The sequence below is a fragment of the Alosa sapidissima genome, chromosome 10 (genome assembly GCF_018492685.1).
Source record: "Alosa sapidissima isolate fAloSap1 chromosome 10, fAloSap1.pri, whole genome shotgun sequence".
Classification (NCBI taxonomy): domain Eukaryota; kingdom Metazoa; phylum Chordata; class Actinopteri; order Clupeiformes; family Clupeidae; genus Alosa; species Alosa sapidissima.
The window spans coordinates 15,689,086-15,713,640 of NC_055966.1; the positions used below are offsets into that span (position 1 = coordinate 15,689,086).

The 24,555-nt window shown below is 45.5% G+C and overlaps 1 protein-coding gene across 4 annotated transcripts in view; it reads left to right on the forward strand.

Annotated features, from left to right (window-relative positions):
* The window catches only part of arid1aa (AT rich interactive domain 1Aa (SWI-like)), a 37,267-nt gene that overhangs the window by 8,986 nt on the left and 3,726 nt on the right, over positions 1–24,555 (forward strand). The window contains exons 2-19 of one of the 4 annotated variants that reach the window (XM_042108256.1): positions 3,515–3,709; positions 4,583–5,416; positions 5,986–6,108; positions 10,811–11,051; positions 11,911–12,000; positions 12,331–12,498; positions 14,049–14,376; positions 15,499–15,641; positions 15,927–16,030; positions 16,252–16,461; positions 16,725–16,929; positions 18,400–18,532; positions 18,947–19,119; positions 19,377–19,521; positions 21,739–21,861; positions 22,046–22,142; positions 23,011–24,046; positions 24,392–24,522. In XM_042108256.1, coding sequence (XP_041964190.1) covers positions 3,515–3,709; positions 4,583–5,416; positions 5,986–6,108; positions 10,811–11,051; positions 11,911–12,000; positions 12,331–12,498; positions 14,049–14,376; positions 15,499–15,641; positions 15,927–16,030; positions 16,252–16,461; positions 16,725–16,929; positions 18,400–18,532; positions 18,947–19,119; positions 19,377–19,521; positions 21,739–21,861; positions 22,046–22,142; positions 23,011–24,046; positions 24,392–24,522 — 4,479 coding nt within the window. The remainder of the gene's footprint in view (positions 1–3,514; positions 3,710–4,582; positions 5,417–5,985; positions 6,109–10,810; positions 11,052–11,910; positions 12,001–12,330; positions 12,499–14,048; positions 14,377–15,498; positions 15,642–15,926; positions 16,031–16,251; positions 16,462–16,724; positions 16,930–18,399; positions 18,533–18,946; positions 19,120–19,376; positions 19,522–21,738; positions 21,862–22,045; positions 22,143–23,010; positions 24,047–24,391; positions 24,523–24,555) is intronic. The other 3 variants (XM_042108259.1, XM_042108257.1, XM_042108258.1) reach the window with 3 other exon arrangements.

The window sequence follows — 24,555 nt, forward strand, 5'->3', positions numbered from 1 at the left end:
AAATCCAAGTGCAACGTGAGAGCAGAAAAATCACAATTAGATATTTTCCCCCAAATCTTTCAGTCCTTGTTGGAGAGTTTGATTGCCCACAGGTTTGCCCACAGGTTTGACAGGACTGGCATGCCTGTGTTTTAATGGTCCTGTTAAATGTCTGTTCCCCTCCGGAAAGAGATGTACTGGAAGCGATTGCCTATTGGGCTGGACCTTGGGCTGGAGTCTTGTGATGCTGATTTGAAAGCTGCAGTTTGCGCTTTACGCCTTTTGTCCTCTAGCTGCCCATTCAGTATTTGCCTTAAAAACGTGGGTGTTTGTATGCACTGCTGTTCATGGCGGTGGTAGCGTAGTGGTTAAGGAGCTGGGCTAGCGTGCAGTTGCCTGAAAGTTGCGGGTTCAATTCCCGTCTTCCACTGTTGTGCCCTTGAGCAAGGCACTTAACCCCAAGTTGCTCCGGGGACAATGTAATCCCTTGTAATATAGCTGACATATGTAAGTCACTTTGGACAACAGTGTCTGCTAAATGAGTAAATGTAAATGTAATGCAGTCCCATCTCTTGCGTTCCTTCTACAGTGGCTCAGACGGAGCCATCAACAATCCCAGCCAATCAGCACAGGGCTTCAGGAGCATAGAAGGGCCAGGTGTAATATGCTAGGGTTCTGTGCTCAAATATCAACAACCTTTCTTGAAATGAAAACCCAGTTCAAAACTGCATCTTTAAAAGATGAGTTCATGAGGTAGGCTAGGCGACGTGTGCCTTTGACTTGGGTGTCTGTCTACTTTAATGCCTTTTCTGGTGGTGTGATGAAGGCCTCTAAAATTCTCTTTGATGTTGATTGCTTGAGGAGATTTAGGAGCAAGAAATAGACCTATTTGCAAAACATACCTTTGCAGGCAATAGCTGTGTGTCTAAACCTATATTTTGACTGTGCAGCGATTGCATGGCTAAGGGTGTTTTCAGTGTATAGGTCCTACTGGATCAGGTAAATGGAATCAGGGAGACCTGTTTAAGAACATAATGCATGTGTTGTAATTGGCATAGCCATTGTGTCCTAGTGTCCATGGCTAGATGTGCGATTGTCGTTGTACATGATTGGTAGGTAAAATGGCACCTTCCAGGTTTAAAACAATTCAGTTTCATGCAATTGAAAAGGACAAGTAGGCTATAGGGGGTGCAACTTGGCGTTCTTGGACATTTTCAGAGCTTATCTTCTCTCCGCGGAAACCTGTGTAAAGATTTGGATCAGAAGGCAGAGTGCTAGAGAAGGCTACTACCTTCAGTCAAGGCGGTGCATACCTCCTCTCACCACTCACTCACTCACTCACTCACTCACACACACACACACACACACACACACACACACACACACACACACACTCTGCCTTCCTCTTTCCTTCCTTCCTCTGAAGAGTTGTCCACCAGGCGTAGGACCTCTCCCTCTGTGGCTGGTGTCATTCATTCAGTGCCAAGATTGCCTCCTTTTAAAAAAAATAAAAAAAGAGAGGGAGAGCGCAGAAAAAACTCAGGAAAAGCTGGCTTGGCCCTGGCTCAAACGGGAGCGCAGCTGGGATGTGTTAAATATTCGGCAGACTGCCCTCTGTTTGAGATGAGTTATATATAGCCGTGGTCGACTTCCTTAACTAAGGCTGTCTAAGGTAACGTGCAGGTTAATGAGCGTGGGAAAAACACATGCAGTGTTTTTTTTTTTTTTCTTTTTTTTTTTCTCCCTTTGGTCTTGTGCCACCTTTTCTTTTCTGTCTTTCCGAGGTGGATAACTGCCATTTGGGGTTGCTCCTCTCAGAGCCTCTTTTCCACTATGATGGAACTTATATCCAGGCCTCACAAACAAATGTTGTAATATTTCACAAATGTTTCACACATGCTGTAACTTTTTTGTGTGCTTTTCTCCAACAAGACCAAGGCCCAGTTTAGGGCCTTTGCCACCTTTTTAGCATCCAATCCTTTCCAGGTCCTTTTTTGCGAATGAATAATTATGTGGGTGGAGTTTGCATAGAGGATGTTACTTGGTCAAACACTGGCTTAACAGAATAATTGGCAGTTTCTGCCATGGATGGTTGCATGCATCCAGGGTCCGGTCTGGATGCACAGAATCAAGTCACACCAGTGCAGAAAACAGGAACCTCGCAAAAGCTGTCGGGACTGATGAGGGGACCAAGCATTATTTGTTTGGAGACTGTGGTTGGAGAGTTTGTGTTGTGAACTTGTCAATTGTATGTGTTTACAGCTTTGCTGAGTGCAGCTCATACTTGCACAGACACGGGTGAGAAACAGCAACCAAATAAATAAACTAGTACTCGGATATTGACCTACTTTAGAAATTGTGTTTTCCGTGTGCAACGTCAAAAAAGTTTGTTTCTGATGGCCGTGACACCTTTCTTGTGACCTGATTATTTTGATTAATCTTTTTATTTTGTGTTTTTTGAATAGTCTCTGGTCTGCACTTGGCCCTCAAACCTGTAGCATTTGTAAGCTACACATCAAGCCAGCGCTGGCCAGAAATGTGATGGCAAGCCTCTCAGCGTGTACTTCTAATGTGTTGACACCCTCGATGTGCCTGCTCCTTGAGTTCTTCAGACCTTTTGATTTGTTAAATGCAGAGGCATCGTATCTTGGCAATGATTAGTGAAATAAAATGCAATAAAAAATGCTTAGTGAAATGAGAAGAAATAAGTGCTGCTTTCATGCACATGTTGTAGGATTAGATGATTTTGTATGCCAGGGGACATCACTCATATTGTGCATATAGTTTAGAATCTGGAACGGGTATGTGAAGGTGCTAGTTTTAACGTTCAATGGTGACTTGATACCTCGAAGCATCTTGGCTGTCAGACTGATCATATTCTGGAAGGCTTTACACCTCTGACCTCTGATAAAAACATATTGCATGCAAATGGGGGAGAAGCCTTTATGTGTGGTTTAGGAGAGAAACACTTGCAAACCTGTAGGGCTGAAAGATGAATCAAGTTTTTAATCAAAATCACTATTTGAACAAATAAAATTAGCAAGTCGCCTAGGGTGCAATTAATTGTGTAGCTCACGACTGATTATTTGTGTTTACCAGAAGTGATGTACCAAAGCAAATAAAGGTACTAGGCAAAATCTATCATCGAGCAGTTGCTACCTCCTGAGGCAACAACACAAACATGTAGCAATATTTGAAAATGCTCCAAAAGCAGCAGTACGATGAATGTGCTGCAAACAAAGACTTGCAAACAAAGAAGTGTAAGCAAACAACTATTAGAGACAGTTTTTAATTTGTTATATAGTGCATATTGAACTGAAGCTTGACTTTCAAAAAATTATATTGCCAATCAAATTGGTATTTTTCTTGAATAGTCCAGCCAAGTTGAAGTTTAACCGTTTCTTGTCTTCTCTCTCTCCCCCTCTCTCCCTACCCTCTAATTTTCTCTCTCCTCCCTCTTTGCCTCTCGCTCTCTTGCTCTCGCTCCTCTCTCTCTCTCTCCCCCTCTCTTCGCTACCTGACCTCCTTATGACAGCCACCAGGCTCCATGGAGCAGATGAAGATGAGGGGTCAGCCGTATGGCGCAGGCAGCCCCTACTCCCAGCAGCCCCACCAGGGCCCCCCTCCGGGCGCCCAGCAGGGAGGACCCTACCCTGGACAGAGCTACGGCCCACCAGGGCCTCAGCGCTACACCATGGGCATGCAGGGACGCATGCAGTATGGACAGCAGGTCTGTAAGCACTGGTTTAAATGTGCTGTTTTGTTTCTTTGTTCATTCCCTAATGTCTAGAGTCTATACCAAGACCGATTCAGAACGAGGGCCCCTCTCTGTTCTAGGTCTGCATCATTTATCCATGCAGCTTCTAGTGTTGCACGGTGTACCGATACTAGAAAGGTATCACGATGCCTTCATGCAAAAAAACGATGTTTTTAGAATCGATACTTACTTTATTAAAATAATAGCGTTCGGTGTCTGTGTGGAGTGCTCCCACTCTCCATGCTCCTTGCACACATGTAGGCAAGTGGGCGCGTCAAGCAGGCAGCGCTGAGTGAGTGAGTGCGCAGCCAACGTCAACAGAAGTTCTTTGCTGACAGTCCTCGACTTGTGGATAAAAAAAAAAAAAAAAATGGTCGAAGTGAAATCTGGATCTATTTCAGATACATTGCTGATAGTGAAGGCAAGCCAACAGGTACACAGAGGCCCATCTGTAAAATTTGTTTCAAAGTCATTCAAAAGCAAGTAGGCTACGCAAACTTGGCTAAGCACCTCTCAGGCATATCCCAACATTTTTAAAGAGACCAAAGAACGACTGGTTAACGAATAGGCTAGAAAACAACACTACATGATTAGTGCCAAATTCATCTCCTCAGTTTTAAACTAGGCTCACAGCCTAAGTGAAACAAGTGTGTTTTTATCGTGACAACACTGGCAGCTTCAGGGAATCTCTGATAATACCCGAAGTCATAATTTTGGTACCGTGACAACACTAGCAGCTTCAGGAAATCTCTGAAAACCCAAGTGCTTCTTTAGTTTAGCACAGTGGCTCTTTTGGCATGGCTCCCCATTCTTGCGTCCTAACTACTGCCTGTTGCTTCTGTGCAGATGGCCACTTATGGCCAACAGGGACCAGGCGGATATGGAGGGCAGGGCCAACAGGGACCAGGCGGTTACGGAGGACCGGGCCAACAGCCCTACTACAGCCAGCAGGGCCAGCATCCCCACGGGGGTCAGCAGCCGTCTCCGTACCCCCAGCCCCCTCCCACGCAGCCGGGCGCTCAGGGCCCCTACCCCCAGCAGCCGCACCCTTCCCAGCCGCCCTCAGCGCATGGCCCGGGTGGACCCCCCTACCCACAACCCCACATGCCTCCCCACGCCCAGGGCCCCATGGGGGGAGGGCCCTCGCAGGGACCCCCTCAGTCCCAGCCGCCGTACGCCCAGCAGACTCAGCAGGCGCAACAAGCTCAGCAGGCGCATCAGGCGCAGCAGGCGCAGCAAGCGCAGCAGGCGCAGCAGGCGCAGCAGGCGCAGCAAGCTCAGCAGCAGCCACCCCAGGCCAGTCAGTCCCCGTACCCGTCGCAGCAGCAGCAGCCTCCGAGCCAGCCGCAGTCACAGGCGAGCTCCCAGGCTCCGCCTGCCTCACAGACCCAGGCCAGCTACCCTCCCCAGCAGGGCCCTGTCCCGCCCTCGTCCCAGCAGACACCAGCCCAGACCTCCACGGCCTCTTCCCAGCAGGCCCCGGGCCATGGGCAGTCTGGGCCCTACTCCCAGAATGCTCAGCAGCAGCCTCAGCAGCAGCCTCCGCAGCAGCGGCAACCTCCACCAGAGCAGCAGCAACAACAACAACAACAACAACAACAACAACAACAACAACAACAACAACAACAACAGCAGCAGCAGCAGTCGCCTTATCAGCGATTTCCCCCTCCACCTCCTCAGGTAGTCATCAGTTTTAGTGCATTTTATGTATATGTGCATGCAAGAGATAGGTGTGTATATGGGAGGAGTATTGTTTGTATTGTTTATACTAATTATCTGCTTTGCAGTTTAAAGACAATCGTGGGAGCAGTTTAGTATGTGTTGGCTAAGTTGATAATAAGTCCCAATGTCTCTCATTGAATCTACCTTTATTTTCAAAGCATCTGCATGTTGGTCGACAGCACAATTGATTAATATCAATTATTAATATGTTTTGAGGTCAATAATATTAGTGTTTGTGTGTTGGTGGAAGATATGCATATATATATATATATATATATATATATATATATATATATATATATATATATATATATATATATCTCTATCTATCTATCTATCTTTCCCTTCTACTCATCTGGTTATTCTTCCTTCTCTACAGAGTTGGATTTATGCATTTGTGTTTGTCACTGTGGTGTGCTTTCAGAGTTCCTGACACATTCTCTCCCCTTTCTTCTCCTTCTCCTCCCCCTCTTCCTCCTTCCCCTCTTTCTCCTCCATCATCTTCCTCATCCTCCTCTTCCTCATAGCAGGAGCTCTCCCAGGAGTCCTTCAGCTCCCAGTCCAGTGCCCCGGCCTCCAACCAGCCGCTGGCCTCCAGCAAGAGCGCCTCCGAGGATGCTGGGATGCAGGGACGGCCGTCCAGCCTCCCCGTGAGTTACGCACACGCCTCCATTTTTCCTTTTCCTCTTTCTCATCCTCTCCTCGCCCTTCTTCTTAACTCTCATGCACTCAGACCCGCTCACTGCTGTCCTGCATCTGCTATCCTATCTCCTGTGGTCTCTCTCTAGACCCCCCTGGTCCACTCTCTCTTGTATTCAATTAAAGCCATCCCTGTGTGTCAGCACCCGCCGGTGAATTTGTGCACTGGCGGGTGAATTTGGTCAACTTACCAGCCACTGTAGCGGGTAAGAGAGAGCTAGCATACCACAAATATGGAGTCAAAAATGAAAAATTAAGAAAGTGTCTTGTGGGATCATGTAATGTTATCAGTAACCTAGAAGAGTAAATCGCGCTGATTTGAAGTTACCCTTATGATACCAGTGAGCAACAGTCTCCCCGTAGCATGGCGCAGTGCTTTACTTTTTGACACTATAATAGGCACTCAAAGTGCGTCCAAATTCACCTATTTTTCTCTGTTGAATTTCTCGAGAGGTATTCATCAAACAGAAGAGCCTTCTCTCAGCTTTTAAACTGTGCTAGTTAGCCGCTATTTGCTGTGATAAACGGTTCACGAGAATAACTTAAAGAAATTTCAAGAAATGTAATCATTATTCTCTGTGCCCATCTCCACATCCATTTGCCTTGGTGGAATATCTCAAAAACTCTTCATGCAACACATAACAAACCATATATCAGAATAAACAGCAGACCTTACCGAACACAGAGGTTTAATGCATTCCCGTGTATAATTAGCAGTTCCAGGGTAATCCGGTTTTGAAATGAATTGTAGCAAATTTCATTTGTCTCCAACTTTGGCCTTTAAACATTTCTTAAAACTGGGCTGTGCTTACATTGCCCAGATATCTGTAAATATTAGAAATAGAGAATATATAGCTCATGGTTAAGAGTTTGTCAATGTATTCTTAATGATTTATTTTCACAACATGCTAAGCATGCATGTATTTACAACATTTTCTTACAACTGAACTGTGCTTAAATTGGTCAATGCATGATTTCATAACTGAATATAGCCTAGATATCTGTAAATATTAAAATCAAATGATGTAGGCTACACAGTATAGTTAGATCAAGTTGGATAGCTCCATAACTCACGCCAAAGGATTGTCTTAAAGGAGCCACACCACTTTTATGACACCATATGAATGCTGTTCTGTTGACCTTTTAGTTTTGTTGCTACTGTGCATGGAGGACAGGCCAGTTTTGAGTTCTGTCCAACATTGGTGGTAGGTTTAGAGAAAAATTCAGCACATTTTTAATCGTGTCGCAATAATGCCGATAACCGTGATCATTTAGGTTACTATAATCATGATATCACATTTTCATACCGTATCTTTAGTGGCTGGTGAAAAAGTTGAGAGGTTGGTAGATTTTGGAATCTACCAGCCACAGTGGCAGGCCCCCAGTGTGTGCTGGGTTGGCAACTGTTATTTCAGCAAGTGGCGGCCCCACCACTCACATTATATTATATTATATTATATTATATTATATTATATTATATTATATTATTTTATTTATTATGTCTGCATGTTGTGTCATTTTGTTGTTTCTGATCAAACCCTGGTTGTGAAATGTTCTGATTGGTGGTACATGAGAGAAGCTAGAAAGATAATGTTGGACTTAATATTGAAAAGTCAGAAAGTAATTTGACTTGGAAATATTCAAAGTTCATGAAATTGGTGCATTGTGCCGTCAAGCTTCAGGAAGAGGTTGAGATATAAGCCCAGCTCTCAAGAGCTGTGGGCTCTGATTGGTAGTCACCACAGTGGGTGGAGTGGAGGCATGCAAGCAACCAATCGGAAACCAAAGGACTGACGTCAGGCATTCTGAACGGTGGAATAAGAATTTTGAAGGAGTAGGTGAACATTTTGGGGAGGAGGAAGCCCTGCTGAAATAGATGTTCATATTATGCCAGGCTTTGTTGAATTTCGCTTTCCTGAACAAACTGTTGTTCAAGCCTGTGACTTAGAGAGCCCATTTAGAGCCCAAATGGTATCTTGTTGTTGCTTTAGAAAGTGATGTTAATTGATTGTAATAAATGAAAGGAAAGGGCCAGTTTGAATGGTACTGCTGTTTTTTGTCTTATTTGCTTAATCTATTTGTTTGGCTTTTCCATATAACAATGTGGAGTTTTAGAGAGCACCAACGCATTCTTAGACTTGGACTTAAATGTAGGATTGCTTAAGCGGTAAATTAGAGAGTAAACATGAAGGTTGGCCACACCCTGGCATCATTCTGACGGGGGGGTTTAGGTGATTTATGACTGAAACAGGCTCTAGGTTTGATGGGAGCGGGATGGTTGTGGGATGGGAGGGGATGCTAATAAGATTTTCTTTTGTAGAAATGACTGCAGCCAGGGAGCCTGGGTTCTGCTGTCCTGTGTGTGCATGTGTGAGTGTTTTTTTTTTTTTACATGCCTTGAGCTCAGCTGTGTGTGTGTTGACAGATGGGGCAGTCGTGCCTGCTGAATCAGCACACGTGCGGCTCAACCACTGTAGCCATGGCAACGAGAGAGACGCTTTTTTTCCCCCTTTTTTTTCCTGGATGAGATAAATAAGGACGGGAGCCTGAGGGGGGGGTGTGTGTGTGTCTCCGTCTCTCTGTGTGTGCGTAAAACGACCCAGCGGGAAGTGTGTCAAGCAGTTTCCCAGAGAGGGAGGGAGAGTGAGTGATTGTATGAGTTTATGTGAGTGAGTGAAAGTGCTTGGTTAGAAAGAAAAGTGACTGGATTGTGTTGGTCCTGAGGAAGCCAGGCTAGCTGACTCCTCAGAGAGGCAGGCCTTTTGCCAAATACTCCCCTCTACTTCAGAAATGTTACTATTAGCAGTTATTATTAGTGATAGTATTTTGTTTTGCTCTGGGCTGCTTTGAAGAGATAACACCCCACCCAACATGAGTATGTGTGCTGAGGGTCAGGATCCATTTCAAATCCACCTGGTATTTAGGCCTAAATGAATGATACTCTGATTTGAAGGATTTATGTTGTGATATGGATTTTATGCAGTTTTATTATCATTTTTGACCCCTATTTCAACATTTTTACCCCTTTCCCACATTTTTACATAGTTTCTTGAGGTCCTAATAGAACATCTGTGTCATACGTGTCATACATACAAAATACCTAAAGGAAGAAGCACCACAACATTTGTGTTCAACCCTGTCTGAAGAGCCCTGCTCAAAGTGCCCTGTTTGTGTGCCATTTACTTTACGAACACCAGCATATTGCACAATGGCATTGCTTCAGCATTTTGGTAACAACAGGTCCCAAGCTTGCGGAATAAAAGCACGCTCGTTCTTCAGTCGTGAGTGGGGACGTGGTCCAGAAAATTGAAGTGGTTTTATTCAACAAGCTTCCCTAGACAACATGAAAGGAAGAGTTTTGAACAGCTCATTCTCGTCTCACTGAATCACATGTTTCCAAACCAAGGCAGCCCATAAACAAACAACTGGGTTTTGTTACTTCTGTGTTTTTGCATCAGTCGCCACTTGTGTGTCGTCTCTGTTCTTTGCCCTGTTGTGCGTAGTGTGGTTTTATAGTAGAGCTTTGCATGCCGACTCTGCTGAGAGACAGCGGAGAGAGGGCGAGACCGAGCAGACAGTTGTTTTTAATGTGCAGCGTGCTAAAGCACCATCTGGCATCACATTGATTAGTTGTCAATATTTATCTGTCTTGCCTCGACTGTCTTCTGGCTCCTCTGTACTCTGAATGGAACCTCATTGGGACTAGTGCTGTGTCCTTTGGGAATAGGGCTCTGAATGGAACCTCATTGGGACTAGTGCTGTGTTCTTAGTGAATGGAACCTCATTGGGACTAGTGCTGTGTTCTTAGTGAATGGAACCTCATTGGGACTAGTGCTGTGTCCTTAGTGAATGGAACCTCATTGGGACTAGTGCTGTGTCCTTAGTAAATGGAACCTCATTGGGACTAGTGCTGTGTTCTTAGTGAATGGAACCTCATTGGGACTAGTGCTGTGTTCTTAGTGAATTGAACCTCATTGGGACTAGTGCTGTGTCCTTTGGGAAGTGAGCCTGGAGAGGAATAGTAGTACACATGACATCCTGAAATCATAGCAACATTGAATTTTGAGTCAAACATGTTAAGAGGAAGGGAATCAAATCACAGGAGCTTTAATTACTTATTTATTTTGTGATATTTGATCATTCAATGTTCTAAAGCAACACTATATCTATGGGGTTAAAAAAACAAGTCTTAACTGGGCTGTTAGGCTAATAGTCCTTGCAAGGTTTTCATTTTTTTTTTTTTTTTTTATCTTGGAAATGGCACTAGTTCCATGATGTTCTAAGTAAATTGTATACAAAAATTGTCTAAACCTGTGAGTGTTTTGGACTGAATGTTACATCTTCCACTTTGTAATCAACACTGGTCTGAATGTTACATCTTCCACTTTGTAATCAACACTGGTCTGAATGTTACATCTTCCACTTTGTAATCAACACTGGTCTGAGGTGTTCTCTCCATCGCTCCACTCTTCCTTTTTATTCTCCATTATTTCCTTACTCTCCCTCCTTCCCCCTTTCTTTCCATGTCCCCCTCACCCTCCTCAGTTTACGGTTTCTCCCACACTGAGCAGGATCACCTTTGCCACATCATGTCATCTGTTGGGTGAAATGAACCTGTGTCTAATCCCAGCTGTCCCTCTCCGTTTGCTGCAGGATCTGTCGGGGTCCATTGACGACCTGCCCACGGGCGCAGAGAGCGCGCTCAGTCCCGGCGTGAGCACCTCGGGCGTGTCGAGCAGCCAGGGCGAGCAGAGCAACCCGGCGCAGTCGCCCTTCTCCCCCCACACCTCGCCACACCTGCCGGGCATCCGAGGGCCCTCACCCTCCCCTGTGGGCTCGCCAGCCAGCGCCACCGCCTCCCGCTCGGGGCCGCTCTCCCCCGCAACCATGCCAGGTAGGACTGGCCAGTCCACACACACACACACACACACACACAATCTGTTTTGGTGCACCTCTCTTCCACTGAAGTGAGTTATATTGGTACAAAGACAAAGCAGCCTATTTGTTTGTATAATGGGGTATTATAGCTGCAATGAGGCTCACACACGCACACACACAAACACACATTCTGATCTTTGCTTAAAGGTTGTATCTGCGATTTCAGGGCCAAAAAAGGCCCAAACATAAATGATCATCATTCATCTTTCCTAACGATCCGCTAGCTGCCTGCCACATAAGCAGGCTGTCAAAAAACGCGTCTCTGTAGGCAGCCTAGGCTCTGAGATCTGTACACAAAAACAATTGCTCCCAACATGTGTTGGCAACCACTCAAAGGCAAAATAAAGTGTTCCAACCAATAACCGACGAGTTGCACGTTTAGGAGAGTTTCAATTGCACGGGAGGGAGGGGGAGGGAGTGGCGAGCTAGCTCTCTGTTTTGTTTCAACATCAACAGAAGTGACGTTACCCCGCAATCACTGATACAACCTTTAATACCTTCCCTTCACTTTCTCTTCCCTTCCCCTAACTGTGGGTTCAGTTGTGAGTCTGTATTTCCCGAAAGAGCCTCTCATACAAATCTCTCTGTAGATGCCGTCCTATTTTGTCTTATCCAAGCAATGAAATGTGTGGACTGTCTAATGTACAGAGAAAAGACCTTATATAGTGTGGACTATTAGTGTAGAGTGCTAATACAGCAATGCGTTCTCTAGTCCAGCTGTAGAAATGTTTGTTTGGTTTGTGATTAGGGGGGGATGACATGATGTTCTTGTGATGAGGGGGATGACATGATGTTCTTACGTCATTGCTTCACAGGAAACCAGATGCCCCCACGACCCCCCAGTGTGCAGTCGGACGGGATCCTGCATCCCTCCATGAACCAGTCTGCCATGGCCCAGGAGAGAGGTGATTGACCACCCTAGACACTCTAATGGCGGCAATGCTCGCTAGTGTTATTGTAGTTTAACAGTTGCCCATATTACAGCCACTGACGAGTGCAGAGCAGGTGCAGAACCATTTTTGGCCAAATAATACCTTATTGGTGCTGTGCAGAATCCATCACTGAAGATTCCATTTCTTCATGGTGTTCCTCAACTATGCCTAGAATACTCTTCTGTGTATAAAGTGTATTATATACATCAGAGCTCATTTTGACCTTTGTGTGTCAGTGAAGAACAAGATTGTTTAAATTTTCGGTCTGTTTTTGACTTGTCTGACGACCTCTCCTCCCTCTAGGTTTCCTGCAGAGGAACCCTCAGATGCCCTACGGTTCGCCCCAGTCGGGCTCCGCCTTATCGCCCCGACAGTCCTCGGGAGCCCAGATGCATCCTGGGATGGGGCCCTATCAGCAGAACAACTCCATGGGGAACTTTGGGCCTCAGGGTGGCCAGTATGGCCCTCAAGGTAGGACCCTGTGCTTGACCTCAGTGAGCGCAGATGTTGGCCTGTTTGTGCCTCTTTTCTGCTGTGAAATGGGATCCAGTGGAAGACACAGTTATGATGGAGATTTTTGTGAAGAAATTGGTGCACCTTATTTGTAATCTAACAGATAGCAATATGGTGTTTTTTTTTGGGTTCTCCCTGAAAAGACAGGCATTTTGGTTAGAACTTAAACAAGCTCTCACAGATATACTTGTGACCAATATCATAGATGAGAAACGGGTCCCAGATTTAATTGATTTTTCTCTGGTGACTAAAGGCTTTGGGACTTAACAGGAAGAGCCAACTCAAGCTAGAAATCAAGACCGAAGAAATCAAGATGTTCAAGTTCAGCTAATCACGGTGTAGCTTCTGCTCTAGCTGTATGAGATTTGTGGGACTCTTTTATCATTTAGTTATGTTTAGCATGCTCTCTATTAAGTCAAATATCTCATACTTTATTAGATGGTTTCAGTAGCCCAGTTATAGTGATGGAAGGCTAGTTTATAAGTAGACTAATGAATAGAAGTCATTGACACGATCTAAAGCCTTGTTTGGTGTTGAGTAGGGGGATGTGAGGTTGACTGTGAAGCTGTTCTGCCCTGAGGAGACTGTGCCAGTTAGAGCTACTGGAGAGAGGGATTTCGTTATAGTTGATGCAGCCTCGAAATCCGTTTTCATGGATAATTATAGCGGAATTATATAAGTCTGGAGAAATGAGAAACCGTCTTGTGTTGTGTTTTACACCAAGGACAAGTTTTCTGTCCACAATTCTGTTGGACTGTGGGCTATTTGGGGTGAAAGTGCAACTTTTTGATTTTCTGCGAAACAAGCGGCCCTCCAGACAGCTTCTCAGCCCTCCTGTCTGAGCCAGGGCCCAGTAGATTGCACTGCAGCTATTTTTAGTCTCGGAGAAAAGACGGTGCTGACGTAGCCAGGCTCACATCAGCCTGCCTGCTTTCTTGCCTTGCCTAGCCTGCTGCTGGGTCTGCTCGCTGTGGGAGAGCCAGAGCTAGTGCTAGCCTCTGCTTGTTTCCTTGCTTGCTCACTCGCTCACCCACCCACCAACCCAAGAGCCTGCAAAGAGAAGCCAGATAGACGCCCGCATCGGGCAGTGAGTCTACAGGCCGTCCCCGTCACAGGCTCAGAAGTGCTAAAGGCCTAGTCACTCTTAGATGAAATCAAGACGTGTTCATCTACGTGGCCAAAGTAGAGTTTACCATATTTTTAAAGAACTGTGACAAATGTTAAGTATGATAATGACATGTTCTACATCCAGAATGGGCTAAATGATTGTGATGTGATGGATAAGGAGGGCTGTCTCTTGGATTTGGATTTCACGGCTTTCTGAGGAGTAAATGTTTTAAGGTTGAATTTGGAAACGAGACCTAATTTATTCACTCCTAACCAGATTTTTTTAGTTCCTTTTTTGTGTTTTGATGACGTCATCTGCTTTGATACAATTTATGTAGCCTTGTTGTCTGTACTATGTTGTGGCATCAATGATAGGCTTCCGGTCTTTCCTATCATCACAGGTTACCCCCGGCAACCTGGATATGGTGGCATGCCCAATGCCAACTACCCTGGTGGCCCTGGCATGGGTGGATCAATGAACCCCATGCCAGGCCAAGGAGGAGGTCCTCCCTATGGAGGTATGCCCCCTGGAAGGATGCCACCGGGGCAGATGGGTGTCCGACCCCCCTATGGACCTAACATGGGCCCCAACATGGGCAACATGCCCCCTCAGGTGGGCTCTGGAATGTGCCCGCCTCCGGGCCTCAACAGGAAGCCACCTGATGCAGCCGCAGCAGCAGCAGCTGCTGCTGCCATGCAGCATGGCGCCACCAACTCCATACACAACAGGTACAGTACAAATACCAACTGACTCCATACACAACAGGTACAGTACACATTTATAATGCCAACTGACTCCGTACACAACAGGTACAGTACACATTTATGATATCAACCAACTCGTACGTATACAACAGTATAGTACAGTACAATCTATAACTTAACTTTATATACAACAGTATAGTACAAACCATAACCTAGCTCTTTATACAACAGGAAGAGCATGTATTTAAAGATATAACGTAACTCCATACACATGATACAGATTGGCTGCAGTCTTATTCGCATTAGATATAGAGCCCATTGGTCATGTGAACATTCACCTCAAATACAGCTTATTTTAATAAAAGAACCATCTCCATACTAATGATGTACACCACGTACTGTGTATACCCCATCGCTCACCAATCTGCTCATTTGTCAGTCAAGTCTGTTAACCATATAGTGTGTTTTCCAACACCCATTAGAACCTGAGGTGCATTCAGATTGTTTGCAAGTTCACGCTTGTGAATGGTCTGAGGAGGTAATACCCTGCAATCATACATGGACTTTGGATGAAGAGTTACTGTTAAAATTAAACGATTTGGAATGTTGGAAATAATAAATAATAACGATTTGGAACACAAATACTTTCAAATTTAGCAGTTCAGACAAAACATGTTCGGCACCTCTATTCAAAGAACTTGAATGCACCTCAGCGTTCTCTTTTGCAGGTGTATTTAGTGCTATTCTTGCGTCTCGCAGGTGTTTGCTGTCCTTTGGAGGAACTATGCTGGAGAGAGGGTAGACCAGGGCCAGGCATGCATGAAGCACACACAGGCAGGAGCAGAGCAGAACAGCACTGAACTGTATTGAAGTGAATTGTATTTGCGCACCATTTAAGTGTTGAGAGCAACTTGAGAAAGGATGGAGCTCCCTTATAGCACTCAGACTCCTGTTCTCCGAGCAGTTATATTTACAGAATTCTGATGGTGTGTTGTGTCCTCAGGTGAACTTGTAATAAGTAATGGCTAGGAAGTTAAAAGTTTCAGTAATATGCACTGAGCGTGATTAAAACCTGAGATTAGGTAGTTCAGCCTGAAGTCCCAGAGTCGAAAGATGGTTTATTATGATTGGTGTCTTCTCTCGCAGGCTGCCTGGTTACCCCAACATGTCGCCGGGCATGATGGGAAGTGGTCCTCCCTATGGCCCCTCCATGAACAGCATGCCAGGCATGATGAACGCCCAGGGCCCCCCTTTCCCCATGGGCGGGAACATGGCCAATAACAGCAGTGGTAAGATCCGCATTTGTGACTTGAGTCAGACGGCATAACGTTGGAAATAACAGCACGATTACCTCGAGACATGCACGTTGTATCCTTAAGACGTCTTTTAGAGAAATACACCTGTCCATGATTTCGGTCTTCACCATCTTGATCATGTTGGTAGCCATCAGTGGTCTTTTTTTGCATAAAGTAAAGATTGAATTTGAGATGTAACCATAATTTTCTGAAGGTACAGGCAGAACAGTGAGCTCTGCTGTGCTGGGCGTGACTTCATTTCTCTCTGTCTGTCTCCAGGAATGGCTCCCAGCCCGGAGTTTGGCCTTGATGGAAAAATGAACCAGGCCCAGAAGATGAACAACAAGGTGGAAGGAACCCCCAAGACAGAGACCAAGTCCAAGGTTGGTGCTTTCATGACAAGTCAGCACAACCAGTTATGTTAGACATGCCATAGATATTAAACCTTCTGTAGCAATGTAGTACATTTACTATAAGGCGATCCACGTACTAGGGCATCAATTCATAGCTCCATAGTTGTAAATACTGAGAGATGTTTGCATATACTTGGCCCTGATCTCCATCTTGTGTCCTCGCATTCCCTGGGACATGCCCGTTGTCTTAGAAGTCCAGCTCATCGACGACGACCAACGAGAAGATCACGTGTCTGTACGAGATGGGCCCTGAACCGGAGAGGAAAATGTGGGTGGACCGCTACCTAGCCTTCATCGAGGAGAAGGCCATGGGCATGAACAACCTGCCCGCCGTAGGCCGCAAGCCCCTCGACCTCTTCCGTCTCTACATCTCTGTAAAGGAGATTGGAGGCCTCACACAGGTTCGGGGACCATTCTGGAACACTCAATTCTCTTTGAACTTTCCACCGTTTGTAGGAAGGAGAGTGACAACTTTTCAAATTTTTACCAGGATGTGTCAGGAATCCATTGATGCATGGAGCATCAAGTTTTTGAAGCACTGCTAGTTGTATAATTTGAAAAGTACACCTTCAATATTGATATTGTGACAAATTGTGATTGCTGTTGAATTTCTCTCTTGGTTATTCAGCTCTCCCCTCACACCTTTTTTTTCTTCTCGTCACAGGTAAACAAGAACAAGAAGTGGCGTGAGCTGGCCACCAACCTGAACGTGGGTACCTCCAGCAGTGCTGCCAGCTCGCTGAAGAAGCAGTATATCCAGTGTCTGTATGCCTTCGAGTGCAAGATTGAGCGCGGAGAGGAACCGCCGCCAGAGTTCTTCAACACCGACAGCAAGAAGAACCAGGCAAAGGTCCAGCCGCCCTCGCCTGGTGAGTGACGTCTGCCCGCTAAGATTTCTGTGTGTGTGTGTGTGTGTGTGTGTGTGTGTGTGTGCGCGCGCGCACCAGAGATGTTCAAGTAATTTTTTGGAAGTCTAAGTCGAGTCTCAAGTCTTTGAGCTCGAGTCCAAGTCAAGTCTCAAGTCTCTGGCCATCTAATCTGTCCCTAACACTATTATACTATTGTTAAACTATTGTGAAATATTATGAATTCAAAGCATGTCCTGTAGCTACCATCCAAATGTACAGTACAGTATCAAAATCAGTTGTAGGATAACGTTTTGGGGTCTACTGCAATGCAATCTGAAGAAACACAACTTAAGATCTCTGTTTCAATAAAAAAACAAATCAATAGTGTTTTGCTTGTCACTTATAAAATCTGCATGATACAGCTGGCATGTGTAGTGTTCTGGGGGGGATATGGCCCTACACTAATACTGCAACGTTTCTATATTTTTTTCTGAAGTAAAATGTGGGCAGCCAAGAGTGGACGTTAACTTGTGACAGGACAAATATCACTCATACTGGAGCTAGCTTAATTTTGTTTACATCCTGAACTTACATTGGGTCTCATTTTTCACCAGGTCAGAGCTAGGGGATGTGTTCAGTAGCAGAAGATTAGACTATACAATGTCCTAAGTCTGTCACATCATATGGCCAACTATAAAGATGCAATCTCCCTGTTTCCAAGGATTAGCACTACACTTTGCGATGCAGCTTGTTACCTGTAACGATATAGACTCTTTCACATTAGTCAGTGACCAACCTATCTGGGTGTGTTTTGAGATGCCTGATGAAATTGGACATTGTTGAACTGGCATAATTTATCCTGGTGCTACACACCTTGCATGTAGCTGTTCGCTTATTTTCACTATGCACGGTTATTGTAACGGAAAGTAATGATAAAATGCTCAACTCCGGGAGGACTTGTTGTCACCATGGTCAATGCATTTTTGACCTGTGAGTGGGCGCACATAGCGCATGCGATGCGTTGCATTATGGCAAAGGGGACATGCAGCTCGTCATACGTTTCCTAAAGTATTTGCACCAATAAAATACAATAGAAGTACCTCAATACATTTAGATAAAAAAAGAAACCATTGCATAAAATACAGGTTGTTCACTAGTCTCGAAGCTCGAGTCCGAGTCAAGTATGAAGTCTTTTGAGGTGCAGTCGCAAGTTAAGTCTGAAGTCACTGTTTTTGCGACTTAATTACGACTCGAGTCTGAGTCTGCGCGCTTGTGTCAGTCCCATGCAAGGGGTTGCTTGTACCTCTCAACTTTGTATGAAATTTGAAACCTGTGTCGTTACAAAGCCGCACAAGACATTTAGTCATATTTGGAAGGCTGAGTGACTTGTATCTGTGTGTGTGTGTGTGTGTGTGTGTGTGTGTGTGTGTGTGTGCATGTGCATGTTCTTTGTCCCGCTCTGCTAACTCTCTTCTCTTCCTTGTGTTGTAGCCGGCTCTGGATCCCTGCAGGGTCCCCAGACCCCCCAGTCCACCAGCAGCTCCATGGCGGAGTCGGGGGACCTGAAGCCCCCCACCCCGGCCTCCACCCCCCACACCCAGATGCCACCTATGCCTGGCGGCAGGTGTGTCACTTGGACCTCTAGTCCATCTTCTTGGGTTTCAGAAATCACTTATGTAGCGCAAACTCTTCCATTATGGTATTTTTTGAGTATCAGAGCTGTAAAACAGGAATTAATCATGCTGTGTATGTCAATTTGCAATATTCTCTCAAGATTGTTGTGTTTAGTGGAGTTAACTTGAGGTTTTTTGAAGTAACTGAAAGCAGGGATGTGTGTTTTTTTTCTCTACCGAAATTTGTTTACCGTTCCACAGTATGGTAACCATAATCCCAGGCTGCAATTCCACTATATTCATGGATGCAATTTTTAAGTTGTGCAGAAGGGTAGCTAGCATCAGCAGCCACACTGTTCTAGCTGTGTGTGTGTGTGTGTGTGTGTGTGTGTTCTGGGTGATGTCTTACCCCTGCTGTCTCGTAGGAGCAGTGTGAACCTTCAGGACCCATTCGCTGATGGCAGTGACCCAGCCTTCTCCAGGAGGAACGCCATGACGCCCAACTCGGGCTACCAGCCTGGCATGGGCACCCCTGAGATGGCCAGCCGCATGGGGCCCTACGAGCCCAACAAGGACCCCTTCGGTGGCATGCGAAAAGGTAATGCAGCAGCAGCAACACCACAAAGTCAATCGTGGATATCAGGGTAGATGGAGCTGCTGTTCTTAACTGAATGGGAAATAATTGGGAAGCACAGCATCAATCACTTGCAGGGTATCAGCACCATGATTGCAGTCATTAAGTCCATGTATATCATCAGTGGCCCTCTTTAAATAGATAAATGGAATTGAATTACCAGTCACGGCGCTCCTTCAGGCGTTTTCCCCTGATGCTAAAGTTTGTGTGTTTTCCTCCAGTGGGAGAGCAGTTTATTCCCTCTGGCCAAGGCCCTAACAGCGGTATTGGGGAATCCTACAACCGCGGCCCTCCAGGTCCCTTGGGCAGCATGCCCCCTATGGGGCAGAGGCAGCAGTACCCCTACGGCCCGGGCTACGACAGAAGGTAAGACCCCTGACCTGCTCTCAGGCCAAACTGGCTGCATAGTGTCATAAATAGATTCAATGCGTACTATTAAAACTCTTGTCAGGGAAAATGTGCAGTAAAGTGTCTGTCTCTGAAGCATCATTATGAAGGTCAAGACTGTTATTATTTTGCACAAGATAGTGAAGTGTTGAGTATCTGATCCATATAATCACAATAATTTATTTATGGTAAGTGGCAGAGTAAATTGTAGGGACCATTTGAAACCCTCGATCGTGACGTGTTTATTCACTCTGATGGGAAAAAAAAGCAGTTCTAAATGAGGTTGAGACTGATGGCTCGAAAAGTCTCCCCAAATGTCACTGGATAGGAATGACCGGTTACATTCGCTAGGCCAGCGTAAAAAGTACTGTGCTGTAAATACAACTTAGTGTGAGCTGATGGCCAATAGGTAGAAATAAATAGTAGACACTTTTGCCAGGTGGGACCATAATAAAACGGTGATGACATGTTTAAACACTTTGGATGGCCCCAGTGTGGAAGGGGTGGCAGATCTAGGCCTTGAAAAATGGAACCATTAAAGAACAATTGTGAGCAAGTTAACGATCGCATCAGAAATCCATTAGGTCGTAATTGGAAAATGTCCCTCCTCACAATGCCTGAGATGAAGATGGCAAATCAAGGGTCCACATTTTATTGCCGACAGGCTGTAAAGGAGGGAGAAGGGGGAACCAATTGAATTGACCAGGTGCTAGTGGGAATAGCAGCCAGCGGTTCTCAATAGCTGTTTTTCCCATTCAGCTCATTTGCATGTTCTGTGTGCATTCATGAGAATTCGGATCTGCATCTGCATGCGTTTTTAGTCCTATGTGTTATGTGTGTTAAAAAATGATCTGATCTAGGGAAGAGTTTTGATCAGCTGTGGGATCAAACGTTTACGGAAACACGCAGGTATAAATGCAACAAATGCTAAAATATGCAAATTAATTATTTCCATCAACTTTAATTGTGTCAAACCATATGCAAATCGAGAGTTAATACACCCTTCAACCAAACAAATTGAATTTCACAACACATTAGAAGATTGAATGCGTTTTGCAAGTCTTTCCAATAGGCTATGTGCACGAAAAGCTCTCTGTGCGCTCGTTACTTTCCGGTGGAGCCAGGGGGGTGGTTCCAAGTGTGTGGTTAAGTGACAAACCTGGGTAAGTTAACTCCGAGTAAGTGGTAAACCTCCTACAACAAGAGCCCTATGGCATTGTTTTGTTAGGAGAATGAAGCCATGAAGCTCTTCTATTAGAAGGTTTACCACTTACTATTAACTTATCCAGGTTTGTCACTAAACCACGTACTTGGAATACCTCCCAGGTGTGTTTGAACTTGCTGCTGTTGTTAATGTAATTTGTGTCTACACGGACCCGGTTGAGTGTTGTACTAGGGAATCCGCATTGTTACGATAAATAAGGATTTATGTGTGTGATCAAATTGTTATTATTGGGCAAACAAGATATTCAGTGTCGGAGTGACAGAATACAACAGAAGATGTCGTTGCAACAAGCTATATGTCTGATGCATCTCTCACATGAATACGTACATTTGATTTGATCCATCCAACAGTAAAGTTCATTCATGGAAATGCTATTCTGTGTGTTTCCAATCCAGTGTACATGCTCTTAATCAAGAGTTGTTAGCAGCTGAGCTTTTTTGAAACCTCAAATTGTCAGGACCACTTTAGCAGAGACATGATAAAATCTCCCTGTGACCTGAGACTTTACTCCTCCATTCTTCCTGAAATGAATACATTTCCTTCTTGACTTTCCACAAAGAATTTCCTATTAAATTGCTAAAATCCGCATACAATTTGGATGGTGACCCAGCAATTGTCTGTCTAGCCCCTTTACTTCACAACTCCTTAGATCTACAGAAGGACTGGATTGGTCTAAGCAGTGTGCTAGCAAGGCTGGTTGAATCAAACGGCAGCCATGTTGTTAGGTCCAGACCAGGGCTGCTCTTCACCAAACCATCCCCAGATAGAGATTAATCGTATCTTTAAATGTCAAGCAAACAATAAATGCTACACGAACACCTCAATTCAGAGAAATTTGATGTGTTTCTGAATGTTCTAGAAGGATTTTCAGTAGCTGGGGAGGGGGGAGGGGTGTACTGAACTGAGCTGACTTACTATGCATTACACATAGTACATGATGTGCTGACCCCAGTGTGCGTGTTATCCCTCAGGGCTGAATCAGGTATGGGCCCAGAAGGCAGTTTGGGCCCAGGGGGGCCGCAGCCAAACATGATGCCTTCCAGCACTGACACAGGGATGTACTCGCCAAACCGCTTCCCTCCCCAACAACAGCGGTATGTCGAGAGGCCACTCTATAAACCCTCCAAACTCTTGAATATTGAATTTAATTGCACCGGTGAAACTGTGTGAGGATGTCTTGTTTTCCCTGTGGTGGTGCAAGCATGGTTGTGCTGATTGCTGTGAACTGGCTGTGAAGGCTGTTTTCTGAGGTGGGTGGTTCTCTCTTCTCTATTGCAGACACGATTCCTATGGAAATCAGTATCCTGGACAAGTGGCTCCCCCTGGTGGACCTTACCCCAGTCAGCAGCCAGGAATGTACCCTCAGCAACAGCCGGTGAGTTGCTGCTGTACAGTGTTCCAATTGGAAATGGTATATTAATGGAAATATGATGGAAATTAATATGACTGCAGGCTCAGTTGTAATAGTTTATAGAAAAATTGGGTACAGGGTTAAATGTAGCATGTGTGCTGTTAGTTTTAATGATGGAACAGAAATGATAACAATACCAAGCAGCTGAGTAACTTAGCCAACACTTTAACACATTTTACAAATTCATCCATAATTCATTCATTCATAATAACTTTTTTGTTGTTAAATGAAGTCCTCAACACTACTCGACTGTCATTTTGCATTTTTTTTTGCATCGTTTCTCTACGGATTCCAGTTTGAACGACATGTTTGGTTGCAAAGGTGTGCAGCGACATGCAACAGATGGTTCTCTCTCATTTGATGGGCGTGTCAGACGTGCTGTCCTATCAGCATGGACAAGTATACAAAACCCTCGTACTAAAAAAGGCAGTGTGCACAGTGTATCGATCAACAGTTATTTATAGATAAAGGATAAGAATGAAAAGCTGAAAAGGAAATGAAACGTGTATTTAAATTGGTCTCAGAATGTTTTTTTTGTTTTTTTTAAATAAAATAAAAACAATGGCCTTCTCAGCTATGCTACCACAAACAACAGAGCATTCAATGTAGCAAGTTTTCTGTTGAATCAAACACTTTGGAATGTTTTATCCATTTTGAACTTAACCCAGGGTAAAGGGGATGGATTAAATTATTGTTTAACTTGATTTGTTTTTCTTGCTGTGGCGGGCCCAAAAATAAATGTCGAAGCACAAACACTGAAGAAATAGACTAAATAGGTGATTGCATTTGAGAGTTATAAGAATTATGTTTATATATTGCTCCTCTTTTGCAGAACTACAAGCGACCGGTAGAAGGTGGTTACCCACCAGCGAAGCGTCATGAGGGAGAGATGTACAGTGGCCCCTTCACTGCTCAGCAACAGCAGCAGCAGCAGCAACAACAACAACAACAACAACAACAACAGCAGCAGCAACAACAGCAGCAGCAGCAGCAACAACAACAACAACAGCAACAACAGCAGCAGCAACAGCAGCAGCAACAACAACAGAGACAGCAGCAGCAGCAGCAACAACAGCAGCAACCGCAACAGGAGCAGCAGTCCTCTACCCCCTCTGCAACGCCTAGCGGCCCAGGCCCTGTCCCTGTCCAGCAGGAGATGTTCAACCAGTACAGCGGAGGCTACCCAGGCCCAGAGCGACGTGCCCCGGGCCCTGGGCCCCAGGGCCAGTTCCCGTACCCATTTGGGCGCGAGCGCATGCAGCCGGGCTCTGGTCCCAGTGCCCAGGGCTCCATGCCCTCACAGATGATGGGCAGCCCCATGCAGTCTGGCCCTGAGGGCCCCCAGGCGGGCATATGGCAGGGCCGCGGCGAGGTGGGCTTCCCCAACTTCCCTAACCGGCAGGGCCCCGGTGGCCCTCAACAGGGTCCCGGCTTCCACCCCGGTATGAACCGCTCAGAGGAAATGATGTCGTCGGAACAGCAACGCATGAACCATGAGGGCCCATGGCCCGGCCAGATGGGTCCCAGGCAGCCCCCTTTCGGGGCGGGGGGAGCCGGTCCGCCCATGGGGCGGTCCATGCAGTCCAACTACCAATCCCCGCAGTCCATGCAGAACCACATTCCACAGGTGTCCAGCCCCACGCCCATGCCCAGGCCCATGGAAAGCCGGACCTCGCCCAGCAAGTCGCCCTACATGCAGGGCGGCATCAAGATGCACAAGGCGGGCGCGCCTGTGCCAGCTTCACACATCGTGCCGCAGCCCGTGCAGCCCCCCCTCATGAGGCGGGACATGCCTTTCCCACCAGGTTCCATCGAAGCTACTCAGCCTGTGCTCAAACCACGAAGGAGGCTCACCATGAAGGACATTGGTAAGTGCTGGAACACTCCAGAATGTATGAATGTGGTGTGTACCCTCTATGGGTAGGGTGTACATGTTATATGAAATTGCAGTTAAGGTTGCCATAGTTTTACTTCTAGTATGGGTGACTTTATTACATTAAGTTTGGAGATTTTCTGTAGAATTTGATAATGCCACATGGGATTTATTGGGAGTTTAAAATGGAATTGTTTTCATTAGATAATATAGAATATTTAATGATTGAAGTATTTAAGCACTGAGACTCATGGCTCATGGAGTTGGAGCCCTTGCTGTTAGTATTCTACCTCTGTTAGCCCAGGTCAGTTTCATTTGATATGGTCTCCACCCTGCTCAGGCACACCAGAGGCATGGAGAATAATGATGTCGCTGAAGTCAGGTCTACTGGCTGAGAGCACTTGGGCTTTAGACACCATCAACATCCTGCTGTATGATGACAACAGTATTTCCACTTTCAACCTCTGCCAGGTAAGCTTCATTCCTTGGATGACCTGTGGTTAT